This window comes from Triticum urartu, chromosome 5A, assembly GCF_056163025.1.
Source record: "Triticum urartu cultivar PI428250 chromosome 5A, HENAU_Tu73, whole genome shotgun sequence".
Taxonomy (NCBI): Eukaryota; Viridiplantae; Streptophyta; class Magnoliopsida; order Poales; family Poaceae; genus Triticum; species Triticum urartu.
In genome coordinates, this window is record NC_141877.1 from 629,581,366 (window position 1) to 629,598,617 (window position 17,252).

The following is a 17,252-nucleotide window of genomic DNA, read 5'->3' on the forward strand; positions in this document are numbered from 1 at the left end:
CCATATTGGTTCCTACATATTCTACGATGATCTTTATCGGTCGAACCTTTATGACAACATACGCAGTTCCCTTTGTCCGTCGGTATGTTACTTGCCCGAGATTCGATCGCCGGTATCGTCATACCTAGTTCAATCTCATGACCGACAAGTCTCTTTACTCGTTCTGTAATATATCATCTCGTAACTAACTCCTTAGTCACTTTGCTTGCAAGCTTCTTGTGATGTGTACTACCGAGAGGGCCGAGAGATACCTCTTTGATACACGGAGTGACAAATCCTAATCTCAATCCATGCCAACTCAACAGACACCTTCGGAGATACCTATAGAGAATCTTTATGATGACCCAGTTACGTTGTGACATTTGATAGCACACAAGACATTTCTCCGGTGTCCGGGGGTTGCATGATCTCATGGTCGAAGGAATATGTATTTGACACTAAGAAAACAGTAGCAATAAACTGAACGATCATATGCTAAGCTAACAGATGGGTCTTGTCCATCACATCATCCTATATACCTAAGAGATTCATTCCCACAAACTTATTTATCTCAACATGCAAGCATGCCACATCACCATACAATTATGAATGTGATAAGACCCACATCATCATGCAACCATGCATGGGAAAAAACCAACCCCCACATGCAACCATGCATGGAAAAAAAATTCATTCTATTATTCTACTTACATTCAACAAATATTTTACAGTTGTACCTAATAAAATATACTAAGTTGTATACATTTTTTTATTTTGGTTCACATGTTACTAATCCAAATATTTATATTCCACACAATCAAATATCATCTAAATATACTGCAACCGATTCCCGCAACAACGTGCGGGTTATCATCTAGTTCTCCTAATGATATGAACCCGTTATCAAGTGACAAGACATGTCCATGGTTAGGAAACCTAAACCATCTTTGATCAACGAACTAGTCTAGCAGAGGCTCACTAGGGACACGATATTTGTTTATGTATGCACACATGTATTTAAGTTTCTGATCAATACAATTCTATCATGAATAATAAACCTTTATCATGTATAAGGAAATATAATAATAACAACTTTATTATTGCCTCTAGGGCATATTTCCATCAAGACCATCTTATCCTACGCCTCTCACGGATTGATAAAACCTTAGGTCATCCACTCAAGGGAAAATTGCTACTGTCCTACAAAACTCTGTGCTTGGAGGCCCAACAGGAGTCTACAAGAATAAGTTGTATAGTAGACATCACACCGGTGGTGTTGTGAACGTCCCCCCTTGTTAGCAACAAAGGTGATGTTGTGATGACCACTTTGCAACATCGACGGTGTTGCAAATGCGTGCAGGTCGCCGCTCCCATTGTCGCACGACAACCGTTGTAGAAAAGACTAGTAGGTCCCCCCCCAGCCGCACCATCCATCGGCCATGGGGACAACTTCTCCATCGTCAATGGGATCAAACACTTGGGGAGGAGTGTTGGGCGGCTTAAGTAGGGATTAGAAAATGGCGCGTCAGGATTGGGGGTGACGCCGGAAGGGAGAGGGAGAGGGAAAGTGTGTCCCATGGCGGCAAGTTCAGAAGGGGATAGGAAGAGGGAGAGTGCGTCCATAGCGGAAGGTAGAAGGTAGGAGATGAGAAACAGATCTCACTGGGGAACAAAGGAAGGAATGGTTGTTGTGCAACATGCAAACAAGGGAGGAAAAGGGATGGGCGTTGCCTGGGCTTCGTGGGGATGCGTGCCACACACATGACGCAGTCAATGAAGACATTGCTATCAGCTCAATGAATTCTAGAGTTTTGCTTCTTCTTTTTAATTTTTTACCATTGACTTATGTTATTAGATAAAAAATGTTTTATTTTCTTCTTCACTTTTCTCCATGATAGATACATGGCACACATGAACATTTCTTCTAGAAGTCATGAACATTTGAATTTTTAAATAAATGACCATTTCAACTTATATTACTGAATAGTTTGTGTATTGCATAAGCGTTTGCTGTGAGTTTTGCGGCAACATTTCACCATCCACTCTTCGCTCATCGCCGCGCGACGGGCTCCGCGGACTTCCGAAAAATTCCGGCTTCAAGGTCAATAACTCACTCCCTCTCCAACCCACACGTGGACCTAGTTTCAAAGATCTCGACGCGGGAAATGCAACGGTGAAAACGGTTCATGATTTGGACACACACGGTTCAATAGATTAAATATTTTGAAAAACGAATGTGTGAAAAAACCGTAAAACTCCTCTGTAGCAACAAATGTCGCAAAGTAGTACTACACTAGTCGTCACCATTAAAGAAATGGGTGAACTTTGCAAAGAGTATCCTCCAATTATGTAAGACAAACCCTCTAATTATAGTTTTTTTTTCTTTTTGACATAAAGTAAGTAGTACTGGTAGTTTTTTTTTTTGGAGAACGGGGGAAGAGGAAAGGACGGCAAACCCAGGTGGTTTTAGTCCAACCAAACTAGCCGAGCCCATGTCTCTGCTCACATTAGCAGCCCATCCATGTAACTGCGGACTGCAAAGGCCCAACGGCTCCCGCGGAACGGCCGAAAATAAAAGAAAAATCCTAGCAATCCCCCTGTCGCCACTTTTCTTGGCTCGGCGGCGCGACGGGCTCCGCCGACTTCCTCCACCGCCCGCCTTCAAGGTCAGCGACTCACTCCCTCCCCAACCAACACGTGCGCGCGCTCTCCGCCTTCAGTGAATTTCTTACCGACCCGCTTCGCTCTGCCCTCGCAGCCGATCCAGCTGGTCGCCCCCGGTGCCGTCCCACTCACCAACGGGTGCGCCCCCAATCCACTCACCAACGGTGTGGCTCCAGGTGAAGGACGATTCATCCGTCGCTGTGATTCATGGCCGGGATGCTCGTCTGGTTTGGCGCTCGGTTGCTGCAGAGAAGAATGCGAAGATCCCCTCGTCACGCTGCAACTCACGGGTCAGTACAGTACGTGTCAAACTGCCAACGTGAGGCTCTAAATTATGAATTCTGATGAAGAAGCAGAGCCTGGACAATGTCGCCGCAGGTTCGAGAGCCAACTGCTTTCGTCTATTTATTCTTACTGGAGTTTGGTCATACAGTCATACACATGTCTGAATACATATACATATTCATAAGATGCCAACGACCAAACTTTATCATGCTATAACTTGCATACAAAAGAAGAATATTACAGAAGGCAAGAGGCTTAATACCAATCCCAGATTCATACTATGTAAGAACAGAAATCACTGATCTCAGCCAGAGCCTACGGGTTTATTTCTTGCCGGTGAAGCCCAACTCAGTGCCACTTGCAAATAAACCCAATCATACACTCTGTCAGTGAACAAGAACCAGCGAATTCTTCAATTCCTCTTGAATAACAAGCCACAAAAGACAATCCAGAGACCTGCTACCAACCCCGTGCCAATGCCGAGGTACAATGACAATGCATCGCTCATGCTATCCTGCTCATCTACCATGGCGGCCCTACCCGGCCGGGCGGCATATCCTCAGGGTACCAGCTCCATGTAATAAGTGTGTGTTCATGCGTGTATAGTTTCGTGCCAAAGGTGTGGTTGTCGGCGTTGGTGCCAAGGTGAGTCGTTCATGTCCAGTTTTTTTTTGGTCGCCATGATTCGCGCGTGAGATAATCGTCTGATTTGGTGCTTGATCGGTTGTTGCAGAGCAGATTGAAGATCCTTTCATCACATTGCAATTCACAGGTCAATACCGTACGTGGCACTGTGAGGCTCTGAATTCTGATGAGGCAACAAGCTTGGGCAATGTCGCCTCAGGTTCGAGAGCCTCTGAATTCTGATGAGGCAACTCACAGGACAATATTTATTATCACTGAAATTTGGTAATACAGCCATACACATGTCTTAGTTCATATACATATCCATAAGAAGAAAACATGCACATTTTATCATGCTACAACTTAGATGGCAAAGAAAAGCATTACATAAGACAAAAGGGGCTTAATACTAATCCCAGATTCATACTATGTAAGAACAGAAGTTCCACCTAGCCATGATCTCAGCCAGCCCTTACTGGCATTTTTCTTGCCAGTGAAGCCCGACTCAGTGCCACTTTCACATAAATCCAATCATACACGCTGTCACAAAATGAGAACCAACGAATTCTCCAATTCTGCTTGAACAAGAAGCCAAAAAAGACAATCCAGAGACCAGCTAAAAACCCGGTGCCAATACCGAGGTATAGTGACAACCCATCGCTCACGCCCTCATGCCCATCTTCAAGAGCCCGTGGGGTGATTCCAGTTCCTGAACAGTTGCTTGATATAGGTGGACCACAGAGACCTGGGTTGCCAACATATATGGATGGCTGGTCATCCAGAGTCCTTAACTGATTTCCAGATGGTATAGTTCCCGTCAGGTTGTTATATGACAAGTTCAAATGGGTCAACGATGTTAGAGATGCCAAACTTGTAGGGATTTCACCAGAGAGCTCGTTATGAGAGAGGTCGAAAGATTCCACTGCCTGTAGCTCACCAATAGTTTGGGGTATCATGCCGCTGAGATGATTCCAAGACAAATTTAGGTTTGTTAATGCTACAAGCATGCCGATTTCCCGAGGAATCTTCCCTGTTAATCTGTTGCAGGAAAAATCAATGTTCACCATGTACGCGATTCCTGTTGTGTATTCGAGCTCTTGACCCTTTGTGACCACCACCAAACTATTCATATCAGAGGGATCGATGAGGAACATATATGTGGAAGCCGATCGAAAGTGGACAATTTGGAAAAGGGCATCTTGTTGGTTGGGAGTATGAGCCATAGCCATGAGATTCCCAAATGACATTGGTATGTCCCCTGAGATGTTATTACTTGCAATGTCTAAATACTGAAGCCCCTTCATCCCGGTGAGTTCAACAGGGATACCACCAGAGAACATGTTTGACCGCAACCGCATAAATGCCAAGTATGGTAACTTTGAACCGATCCACGTCGGCAAGCTCCCAGAAAATTGATTGTATGCTAGATCAAGGAATTTCAGTTCTTTACACCTCTGAAGAAACGATGGAAATTCTCCCGAAAGATTGTTGTTATTCAAGCTAAGCATGAAAAGATTTGAAGTTTCTGGTGCGTGAGGGCAATCCAGCAATGTCTCATTTAGTTGGTTCTCTGATAGGTCTAAGAACTTCAATTGTTCCAACTCAAACAGGGAGCATGGAATGATGCCAGAAAAGGAATTTTTGAAGAGCATGAGTACTTGCATCTCTGGTGCTCTAATATCTGTTGGCAGTTTGCCTGACAGGTTGTTCCCAGAGAGGTCCAAGTAGAGAAGGCTCTTTGGGAGTGTTGGAATCGGGCCAACAAGCTGGTTAGAACTGATATCCAATATCATAGCTTCCAATCCACCAAACAGAAAAACTGTGGGAAGCCTGCCAACAATTTGATTTCCCGACAAATCCAAAATTTTAGCACGGGAAACTGCAGTCCAAAACTCATCAGGAATGGAATCATGTATACTTGTGTTTGAAATATCAAGAGTGCCGAGTGTTGTTTGGCTAATCCATATTGGAAACTGTGGTCCTAGGATGCAAGATCTAAAGCTCGCTGAAGTTAATTTGAATGGAGTGTTCCATGTGTTGTTAACCAACACGGTTAAGGAATTATTGGAGAGCCACAACACTTCTAGGCTAGTCAGGTTCATGAAATGGTCTTCAGTGATTGTTCCATGTAGGTTGTTTGAGTTTAACCGTAACTCCTTTAAATTTGTGAGTTCTCGTATACCAACGGGTACCTCTCCAAATAGTTTGTTGTCATTCAGCCGAAGTGTGGTCAAGCTGCTAAAGTGCTCTAAACGAGCTGGGATTCTCCCTGTCAAGCTGTTGTGGTCCAAGTGCAACTCTTGTAACTCATCTGTTGGCAATCTATGCAACAATAGATCTTCTATGGCCCCGCTAATGAGGTTGTGTGATAATTTGAGCATTTGTAGTTCCTTGAGTTTCTTGAAGGTCAATGGCACCATCCCGGAGAAGTTGTTATTGTCAAGGACCAATGATCGGATGGAGGTAAAGTTTCCGACCGCGGAAGGGATATAACCACAAATCCCGCAGCTATACATTGAAAGCACTCTAAGAGCAGGGAGATCCCAAGCCAAGTAGTTGGCTCCAAAGGATGAGTTAAAGGAGTTGGAGTCGAGGTAGAGGTTCTCTAGTGATGTGAGGTTGGAGTTCAACGGTGGAGGCATAGTGCTCCGAAGCCCGCAAGATTGTAGTTCAAGAGTTATGAGGGAGGGGAGCATGTTAACAACATGAGCCCAGTCGACCGCGGCGCTGAGGTCCACCTGAGACATGCCAAGGTACTGTAGCTTCCATAGCTGCGAGACCCATGCGAGGTCGGGCGAGTAACAACTGTGCATCTGATTTGATAGGTCAAGGATGAGCAGGTTGGAGAGGTTTCCGAGGTGGGGAGGGATTTGCCCGCCGAAAAACGAGCCGGAGAGGAGGAGATGCGTCAGGCTCGCAAGACCGCCGATGAACTCCGGAATGGGCATGCCACCAAAGTCGTTGAACGAGAGATCAAGATGCCTCAGATGTCGTAGAGTGAGCAAGGAGGGGTTTATCTCACCTCCCATAGGCCAACCCATGGTGTTAGACCCGATGAGCTCGAGCTTGATGATGTGGCCGGTTCGGTTGCTGCACTCGACGCCTATCCATCGACAGCACTCATCGTCTCGCCACGACGAGAGGTAGTTGCCCGGGTCGGTGAGGCTAGCCTTGAACTCGCGAAGTGCATCCCGCTCGTAGGGGATGCAGAGGGTGTCCGGTGGTTGTGGTGGCGGCGGGAGCGCAAGCATGGCCGGAGCTGACGAGCTCCGGAGGAACCATGTCGCTAGGAGGAGGATCACCGTAGCCTGGACCAGCTGCCTTGGCCTGGCCATTTTTGGTACTTGTGTGGTGTGTTCGTAGTGCCTTGTGGAGTGGCGATGGCTATATTTAAGGACCCGGCAGCAGTTGGATCATCCACTCGATCGAGGGCGTAGCTAGTGACAGCGAAATGCACCACATGTGGTTCGTGTAAGGAAGTCTCCACGACTGGACCACCACCTAATTTTAGCGCGTGAAATTCCATAACCAACGACTGGTTTCGAATCATAGTCGCAGAAGTCAAAAGCGATGGGGAATTCAGATCAGAGCAGTCACCCACTGCGGGTATGTCGGCAGCTCAGGTCCATTTCTTTCAAACAAATATAACTTTATTAATTTGAAATAACCGCTTACATCATCTACGAGGAGCATAAGCCATAAAATATCAAGCGAACCTAGCAAGCTCACAAGCGACCTTAGGGCATCTTCAAGGTGGATCCGTAGACCTCCCGCAACCGTCCAGATAGCATTGTCTGGATCGCGGAAGCTATCCAACGGCGACCTGTATTGGTCCACGGAGCGGTCCGGATGCGATTTCTCTTATAAATCAAAGACAAACGTAGGGGAGGTTTGCGAGAATCCGGACTGATCCCAAACCCGTTTCTGACCGCCCTGACCCACCATCCCCCTCCCGCACGCGCTCCCGCCAGACACCAGCTGACCGCATTCATGCTGCTGTAGAGCGCGCCTTCAATATTAAAGACGGCTCAGGGCGAATGCGGCCTCTCACTGCCTCCGCCATTAAAGTGGCCCACCGACCGAGGGCGCGGCCCGCGATGTGTTCCCGGTGTCCGCGCCTGTTTAATGCTGGAGACACGTGACTGGACGGAATGGGACATATATCTACGGCATCCGTTCAATGCAGCGGTTCGTCCATCTGCCGCCATTAAGCAGGCTCGCCAGCGGAGAAACCCATTCCGGCGCCTCGCATTGACGCACCCGGACGCCCCGCCTCATCGGAATCTGCTATATAAAGGCGGCCACACCCGGCTAAGTCCACACCACAACACCAACCCCTCCACATCCTTCGCCATGACCGCCAGCGGGAAAGCACTGTGGGACAGTCTGTGGCTGGGGATGAAGCATGCGGTGGCCGCCTTTGCCGCCGCCTGGCATAGCCACCGTGCCAGGCAGATCGAGGCCGGCTTGCCGGCCAGCTTGCCCAAGGTCTCCGACGACGAGGACGACACCACGATGGTGACAGGCTCTGACAACTCCGCCCCGGCTCCAGTGCCTGCTGTGCACGCCGACTTCACCATGGAGCAGGCTCAGGAGGAACAGTGGTACAGCCTGTTCCTCCTGGAGCAGCATCGGCTGGCGGAGGGCTAGATCTGCGATGAGCGCGCGAGCGAGGAGGCCGTGGCGGCCATGGGCGTGACGAACCCAAATTTCATCATGGAGCAGCATGGCATCTACGATGCCGTCCACGCTCAAGCCGCCGCTCGTCAGGAAGCGGCGGGCGGGGAGGCGCAGCTGCAGGCGGTCGCGGAGGAGAACATAGCTAGCTGCGCCTCCTACACGCCGCCGACGAACCATCAGCCAACCGGGTGGGACGACAACAACCAAGGCACCACCATTTCCCTCGTGGACCTTACGTCCACAGGCGACGGACAAGGCGCGGACTCCTTCGAGGATGAGTAGGCCACGGGAGGCGGCAGGGCCTAGTGTCCCATGTTGGCCGGTCCGTCTCCTGTGTTTTACTCTTCCTCACTAAAGATCACACCTTTACTTCATTGGTCTTATTGCCAGTGCTCATGGAGACGGCAAAAGGAGGACGACACGGGGTTGGACGCCGGCCGCCGCTGCCGTGGGATAGGTTTAGGGGCGGATCTTTTTTTTGTTGTTCTAAATGTAGTTAAATCCGTCCTGTTTATGTGAAATCCTTCATGTTTGTACGAAATCTGGCCGTACTTGCATAAATTTCATACGGTTTGTTGAAAAATAGTTTGAAATGTATACGGCTAGCATTGGATGTTGACCTTTCGCATCTATGTCCGCAGACTGGCCCCTCTATCGTCCGCGGACAAATGTGGGAGGTTTTTGCAGGTTGTTATTGGAGATGCTCTTGTTTGTTTTTTTATTACAATGTTTGAAACTCGTACCAGGGAAATCACAAGACATATAATGTTAATCATCAAAGGCAACTGCCGCCACTCCCACATAACATTCTTTGTTCCTCATGATGTCAATGACTTTCAAATTATCTGAGTTGATAACAAGACGGTTAAACTCCCGCCCTTTGCGTCACGGATAATCCAAATCTTAATGCTAATGCGTCAGCTGTCAGAACGTCCGCACAGCACACCGATCAGTACGCCAATGAGCAGTCGTGCATGACATAAGATCGCACCCGACGCGTTGCTCCAGTTGTGGGATTATTCAGTTCTTCTAGGGTCGGGCCTCGTAAGCTATTGTTACTGACCCAGCGCAATGTTTTGTGTTATTCGGTGGCTTGTCAGAACTTGGGTTTCGCTCGAGGAAGGTGGCGTGGTTCGCCGGCGTTGGTGCCAAGGTTCCGCGTTCCTGTCCGGACTTCCGTTGGTCGCCTTGATTCGTGGGTTAGATAATCGTCTGATTTACGTCTTCGTTGTTGCAGAGCAGAGTGTGTAAACCCCCTCGTCACATTGCAACTCACAGGTCAGTCACTACTAGGAAAAGACTAATTAGCGGCGCACCTATTTTTATCATTGATGACGCACTATATATGCCCCATTATTACTACGCCACTAGTAACAAATAGTAATGGGTCACTATGGCTTAATCTCGGCTCAATGTGCTTAATCTCAAGTTAAATCGCACTTCGTGGTCAAACTTCTCGGAAGGTCACCCATCCTCACACTACTCCAGCCCGAACATGCTTAACTTCGCAGTTTTATCCAACCCCAGCACCAACTCACTTAACAGGCACTTTTTGATATATCTATCATATGAATCCTATTAAACCTTGTTGATGTCTAGGACTTTATTCATGTTCATGAGTGTGATGAAATTTTGAAAAAATATTTCAAACTTCTCGGTCATATTACGTATCATATTTTGAAAAAAATCCAAATTTTTTTTTGAAACCAATTTTTTTTGGTTACAAGTGGCGCACCTAGCAAATGATGCGCCACTACTAGGTTTGAATTATTTTTCATTATTCCCCCTCTAGATCTTAAAAGCCCCGTATCTTTTGTTCTGTTAGTTTTTTGGTGATTCTAAAAATTTTCAACGGGGTTCCCCTGTTGAATTCGGATGTAACTTTTCATATAAAAAACTTTTTAATCCGAGTTCGTATGCAAAAGTTATGCCCATTTTATTAAATTCCAGAGAGATTTTGCAAATAAAGTCGAAATTCATATTTGTAAATTTTCCCAACAACTAGACCACATATCACATGAGAAACTTCTTTTCTTTTCTTTTTTTACATTTCCATCATTTTCTTTTATTCTTTCTAAAACTGAAAAGGCTGTCCGGGAGGGGGGTGCAAAGAAAGTTAGTAACTAGTTTTTGCAAAAAAAAAATTGTTAATAGTGGCACACCGTGGTTGTGGTGCGCCATTACTAGTTTGAACTAGTAATGGTGTACTATACACTGGTGTGCCATTACTAGTTTTGAAAAAAAAGTATAAAAAAATTGTTAGTAGTGACGTACAGAGTGTGTGGTGCGTTATTACTAGTTAAAACTAGTAATGGCGTACTATGACTTGATGCGCCATTACTAGTTTTGGAAAAAAAATTGTTAGTAGCGGCGCACCGTGGGTGTGGTGTGCCATTAGTGGTATGGACATTAATGGCGTACCTACACATGATGCGCATTGCTATATAGCAGTCGCGCATCACATATGTGGTGCGCCATTAATGTAGCAGTCGCGCATCACATATGTGATGCGCCATTAATGTCCATATTAGCTATAGCCCTTTTTCTAATAGTGAGTTCTATACGTGGCAATGTGAGGCCCTTAATTATGATGAGGCAACAAGCCTGGGCAATGTTGCTGCAGGTTCGAGAGCCTGCATTCATCTATTCATTATTATTACTGATGCATAGATGTTTTACGTTTTATGTCTTAACTGGTACATATTCATAAGATGTCAATAAGCAACCCAAGTGATGCGGAGCTCCTTCGTCGGGTGAGTGTCCGCCCACGGCGTCGCTAGATCCGCCTCATCCGTCCTCCTCCTGTGGCTGCCGAGGCCAGATCCGGTGCCCTTGCTCAGCTGCATGCCTTATGTGAGGAGATGGGCACCTCCCGTCCGCGCTCGCGGGTGGGCGCGCGCCGCCGCCACCCGCTTCTTCCTCGGCAGTCCTCCAGTGCAGCGGCCTCGTCCGGTTACTACTGCTCCGCCTCGACCTCCGTTCGCTCTGCGTGTGGCGGCCAGGCTCCGACGCATCCTTTCCCGCATGTCTCTTCTCCAACGGCCGATTCATGGCGAACTTCGGGCCGGTCTCGCCCTCCTACTGCTCCGACGATGGGAGTCGCCCTGTCCTCTGCGGCTCCTCCTACTGTCTGCGTCGCCCCCTCCCGTCTGCCACCGCCATCTGCGCGCGGCTTCGTTGTGGCCTCCCTTGCCTCCCGCAAGGCTGCCCCGACCATGCATGTGTTGGGTTTCGTAGTAATTTCAAAAAATTTCCTACGCACACGCAAGATCATGTGATGCATAGCAACGAGGGGGAGAGTGTTGTCTACGTACCCAACGCAGACCGACTGCGGAAGCGATGACACGACGTAGAGGAAGTAGTCGTACGTCTTCACGATCCAACCGATCAAGCACCGAATCTACGGCACCTCCGAGTTCGAGCACACGTTCAGCTCGATGACGATCCCCGGACTCCGATCCAGCAAAGTGTCGGGGAAGAGTTCCGTCAGCACGACGGCGTGGTGACGATCTTGATGTTCTACAGCAGCAGGGCTTCGCTTAAACTCCGCTACAGTATTATCGAGGTATATGGTGGCAGGGGGCACCGCACACGGCTAAGGAATAGATCACGTGGATCAACTTGTGTGTCTAGAGGTGTCCCCTGCCTCCGTATATAAAGGAGTAGAGGGGGGAGGCTGGCCGGCCAAGGAGGGAGGCGCAGGAGGAGTCCTACTCCTTCCGGGAGTAGGACTCCCCCCCAATCCTATTCCAAGTAGGATTCCCAAGGGGGGAAGAGAGAGAGGGGGGCCGGCCACCTTCTCCTAGTCCTAATAGGACTAGGGGAGGGGGAAGTAGCGCAGCCACCTTGGGCTGCCCCTTTCTCCTTTCCACTAAGGCCCATGTAGGCCCATATGGCTCCCGGGGGGTTCCGGTAACCTCCCGGTAACCCGGTAAAATCCCGATTTCACCCGGAACACTTCCGATGTCCAAACATAGGCTTCCAATATATCAATCTTTACGTCTCGACCATTTCGAGACTCCTCGTCATGTCCGTGATCACATCCGGGACTCCGAACAACCTTCGGTACATCAAAATGCATAAACTCATAATGTAACTGTCATCGTAACCTTAAGCGTGCGGATCCTACGGGTTCGAGAACAATGTAGACATGACCGAGACACGTCTTCGGTCAATAACCAATAGCAGGACCTGGATGCCCATATTGGCTCCTACATATTCTACGAAGATCTTTATCGGTCAGACCGCATAACAACATACGTTGTTCCCTTTGTCATCGGTATGTTACTTGCCCGAGATTCGATCGTCGGTATTCCAATACCTAGTTCAATCTCGTTACCGGCAAGTCTCTTTACTCGTTCTGTAATACATCATCCCGCAACTAACTCATTTAGTTGCAATGCTTGCAAGGCTTATGTGATGTGTATTACCGAGAGGGCCCAGAGATACCTCTTCGACAATCGGAGTGACAAATCCTAATCTCGAAATACGCCAACCCAACATCTACCTTTGGAGACACCTGTAATGCTCCTTTATAATCACCCAGTTACGTTGTGACGTTTGGTAGCACCCAAAGTGTTCCTCCGGCAAACGGGAGTTGCATAATCTCATAGTCATAGGAACATGTATAAGTCATGAAGAAAGCAATAGCAACATACTAAACGATCGGGTGCTAAGCTAATGGAATGGGTCATGTCAATTAGATCATTCAACTAATGATGTGACCTCGTTAATCAAATAACAACTCATTGTTCATGGTTAGGAAACATAACCATCTTTGATTAACGAGCTAGTCAAGTAGAGGCATACTAGTGACACTTTGTTTGTCTATGTATTCACACATGTATTATGTTTCCGGTTAATACAATTCTAGCATGAATAAGAAACATTTATCATGATTATAAGGAAATAAATAATAACTTTATTATTGCCTCTAGGGCATATTTCCTTCAGTCTCCCACTTGCACTAGAGTCAATAATCTAGATTACACTGTAATGATTCTAACACCCATGGAGCTTTGGTGCTGATCATGTTTTGCTCGTGGAAGAGGCTTAGTCAACGGGTCTGCAACATTCAGATCCGTATGTATCTTGCAAATCTCTATGTCTCCCACCTGGACTAGATCCCGGATGGAGTTGAAGCGTCTCTTGATGTGTTTGGTCCTTTTGTGAAATCTGGATTCCTTTGCCAAGGCAATTGCACCAGTATTGTCACAAAAGATTTTCATTGGACCCGATGCATTAGGTATGACACCTAGATCGGATATGAACTCCTTCATCCAGACTCCTTCGTTCGCTGCTTCCGAAGCAGCTATGTACTCCGCTTCACATGTAGATCCCGCTACGACGCTTTGTTTAGAACTGCACCAACTGACAGCTCCACCGTTTAATGTAAACACGTATCCGGTTTGCGATTTAGAATCGTCCGGATCAGTGTCAAAGCTTGCATCAACGTAACCTTTTACGGTGAGCTCTTTGTCACCTCCATATACGAGAAACATATCCTTAGTCCTTTTCAGGTATTTCAGGATGTTCTTGACCGCTGTCCAGTGATCCATTCCTGGATTACTTTGGTACCTCCCTGCTAAACTTATAGCAAGGCACACATCAGGTCTGGTACACAGCATTGCATACATGATAGATCCTATGGCTGATGCATAGGGAACATCTTTCATATTCTCTCTACCTTCTGCAGTGGTCGGGCATTGAGTCTTACTCAATTTCACACCTTGTAACACAGGCAAGAACCCTTTCTTTGCTTGATCCATTTTGAACTTCTTCAAAATTTTGTCAAGGTATGTGCTTTGTGAAAGTCCAATTAAGCGTCTTGATCTATCCCTATAGATTTTAATGCCTAATATGTAAGCAGCTTCACCGAGGTCTTTCATTGAAAAACTTTTATTCAAGTATCCCTTTATGCTATCCAGAAATTCTATATCATTTCCAATTAGCAATATGTCATCCACATATAATATCAGAAATGCTACAGAGCTCCCACTCACTTTCTTGTAAATACAGGCTTCTCCGAAAGTCTGTATAAAACCAAATGCTTTGATCACACTATCAAAACGTTTATTCCAACTCCGAGAGGCTTGCACCAGTCCATAAATGGATCGCTAGAGCTTGCACACTTTGTTAGCTCCCTTTGGATCGACAAAACCTTCCGGTTGCATCATATACAACTCTTCTTCCAGAAATCCATTCAGGAATGCAGTTTTGACATCCATCTGCCAAATTTCATAATCATAAAATGCGGCAATCGCTAACATGATTCGGACGGACTTAAGCATCGCTACGGGTGAGAAGGTCTCATCGTAGTCAATCCCTTGAACTTGTCGAAAACCTTTCGCGACAAGTCGAGCTTCGTAGACAGTAATATTACCATCAGCGTCAGTCTTCTTTTGAAGATCCATTTATTCTCAATTGCTTGCCGATCATCGGGCAAGTCAACCAAAGTCCATACTTTGTTCTCATACATGGATCCCATCTCAGATTTCATGGCTTCAAGCCACTTTGCGGAATCTGGGCTCACCATCGCTTCTTCATAGTTCGTAGGTTCATCATGATCTAATAGCATGACTTCCAGAACTGGATTACCGTACCACTCTGGTGCGGATCTTACTCTGGTTGATCTACGAGGTTCAGTAGTATCTTGTTCTGAAGTTTCATGATCATTATCATTAACTTCCTTACTTATTGGTGTAGGTGTCGCAGAAACAATTTTCTGTGATGTACTACTTTCCAACAAGGGAGCAGGTACAGTTACCTCGTCAAGTTCTACTTTCCTCCCACTCACTTCTTTCGAGAGAAACTCCTTCTCAAGAAAGTTTCTGAATTTAGCAACAAAAGTCTTGCCTTCGGATCTGTGATAGAAGGTGTATCCAATAGTTTCCTTTGGATGAAGACACATTTCTCCGATTTGGGTTCGAGCTTATCAGGTTGAAGCTTTTTCACATAAGCATCGCGGCCCCAAACTTTAAGAAACGACAACTTTGGTTTCTTGCCAAACCACAGTTCATAAGGCGTCGTCTCAACGGATTTTGATGGTGCCCTATTTAACGTGAATGCGGCCGTCTCTAGAGCATAACCCCAAAATGATAGCGGTAAATCAGTAAGAGACATCATAGATCGCACCATATCTAGTAAAGTACGATTACGACGTTCGGACACACCATTACGTTGTGGTGTTCAGGGTGGTGTGAGTTGCGAAACTATTCCACAGTTTTTCAAATGTACACCAAACTCGTAACTCAAATATTCTCCTCCACGATCAGATCGTAAAAACTTTATTTTCTTGTTACGATGATTTTCAACTTCACTCTGAAATTCTTTGAACCTTTCAAATGTTTCAGATTTATGTTTCATTAAGTAAATATACCCATATCTGCTTAAATCATCTGTGAAGGTGAGAAAATAACGATATCCGCCACGAGCCTCAATATTCATCGAACCACATACATCGGTATGTATGATTTCCAACAAATCTGTTGCTCTCTCCATAGTACCGGAGAACGGTGTTTTAGTCATCTTGCACATTAGGCACGGTTCGCAAGTACCAAGTGATTCATAATCAAGTGGTTCCAAAAGTCCATCAGTATGGAGTTTCTTCATGCGCTTTATACCGATATGACCTAAACGACAGTGCCACAAATAAGTTGCACTTTCATTATGAACTCTGCATCTTTTGGTTTCAACATTATGAATATGTGTATTGCTACTATCGAGATTCAATAAGAATAGACCACTCTTCAAGGGTGCATGACCATAAAAGATATTACTCATATAAATAGAACAACCATTATTCTCTGATTTAAATGAATAACCGTCTCGCATTAAACAAGATCCAGATATAATGTTCATGCTCAACGCTGGCATCAAATAACAATTATTTAGGTCTAATATTAATCCCGAAGGTAGATGTAGAGGTAGCGTGCCGACCGCGATCACATCGACTTTGGAACCGTTTCCCACGCGCATCGTCACCTCGTCCTTAGCCAATCTTCGCTTAATCCGTAGCCCCTGTTTCGAGTTGCAAATATTAGCAACAGAACCAGTATCAAATACCCAGGTGCTACTGCGAGCATTAGTAAGGTACACATCAATAACATGTATATCATATATACCTTTGTTCACTTTGCCATCCTTCTTATCCGCCAAATACTTGGGGCAGTTCCGCTTCCAGTGACCAGTCTGCTTGCAGTAGAAGCACTCAGTTTCAGGCTTAGGTCCAGACTTGGGTTTCTTCTCTTGAGCAGCAACTGGCTTGCTGTTCTTCTTGAAGTTCCCCTTCTTCTTTCCTTTGCCCTTTTTCTTGAAACTAGTGGTCTTGTTGACCATCAACACTTGATGCTCTTTCTTGATTTCTACCTCCGCAGCTTTCAGCATCGCGAAGAGCTCGGGAATAGTCTTGTTCATCCCTTGCATATTATAGTTCATCACGAAGCTCTTGTAGCTTGGTGGCAGTGATTGGAGAATTCTGTCAATGACGCAATCATCTGGAAGATTAACTCCCAATTGAATCAAGTGATTATTATACCCAGACATTTTGAGTATATGCTCACTGACAGAACTGTTCTCCTCCATCTTGCAGCTATAGAATTTATTGGAGACTTCATATCTCTCAATCCGGGCATTTGCTTGAAATATTAACTTCAACTCCTGGAACATCTCATATGCTCCATGACGTTCAAAACGTCGTTGAAGTCCCGATTCTAAGCCGTAAAGCATGGCACACTGAACTATCGAGTAGTCATCAGCTTTGCTCTGCCAGACGTTCATAACATCTGGCGTTGCTCCAGCAGCAGGCCTGGCACCCAGCGGTGCTTCCAGGACGTAATTCTTCTGTGCAGCAATGAGGATAATCCTCAAGTTACGGACCCAGTCCGTGTAATTGCTACCATCATCTTTCAACTTTGCTTTCTCAAGGAACGCATTAAAATTCAACGGAACAACAGCACGAGCCATCTATCTACAATCAACATAAACAAGCAAGATACTATCAGGTACTAAGTTCATGATAA

General features: G+C 46.2%; 1 protein-coding gene across 1 annotated transcript; it reads right to left on the minus strand.

Annotated features, from left to right (window-relative positions):
• Positions 1 to 3,509: 3,509 nt before the first annotated feature.
• LOC125532229 (receptor-like protein EIX2) lies at positions 3,510 to 6,913 on the minus strand. The gene has a single exon (XM_048696367.2). It carries the CDS (start codon positions 6,885 to 6,887, stop codon positions 4,014 to 4,016), a length of 2,874 nt encoding a protein of 957 aa, XP_048552324.2. The 5' UTR covers positions 6,888 to 6,913; the 3' UTR covers positions 3,510 to 4,013.
• Between the last annotated feature and the right edge of the window lie 10,339 nt (positions 6,914 to 17,252).

Coding starts and splice junctions, on each gene's coding strand:
- LOC125532229 (XM_048696367.2), bottom strand. CDS start 6,887: ATGGCCAGGCCAAGGCAGCTGGTCCAGGCTACGGTGATCCTCCTCCTA.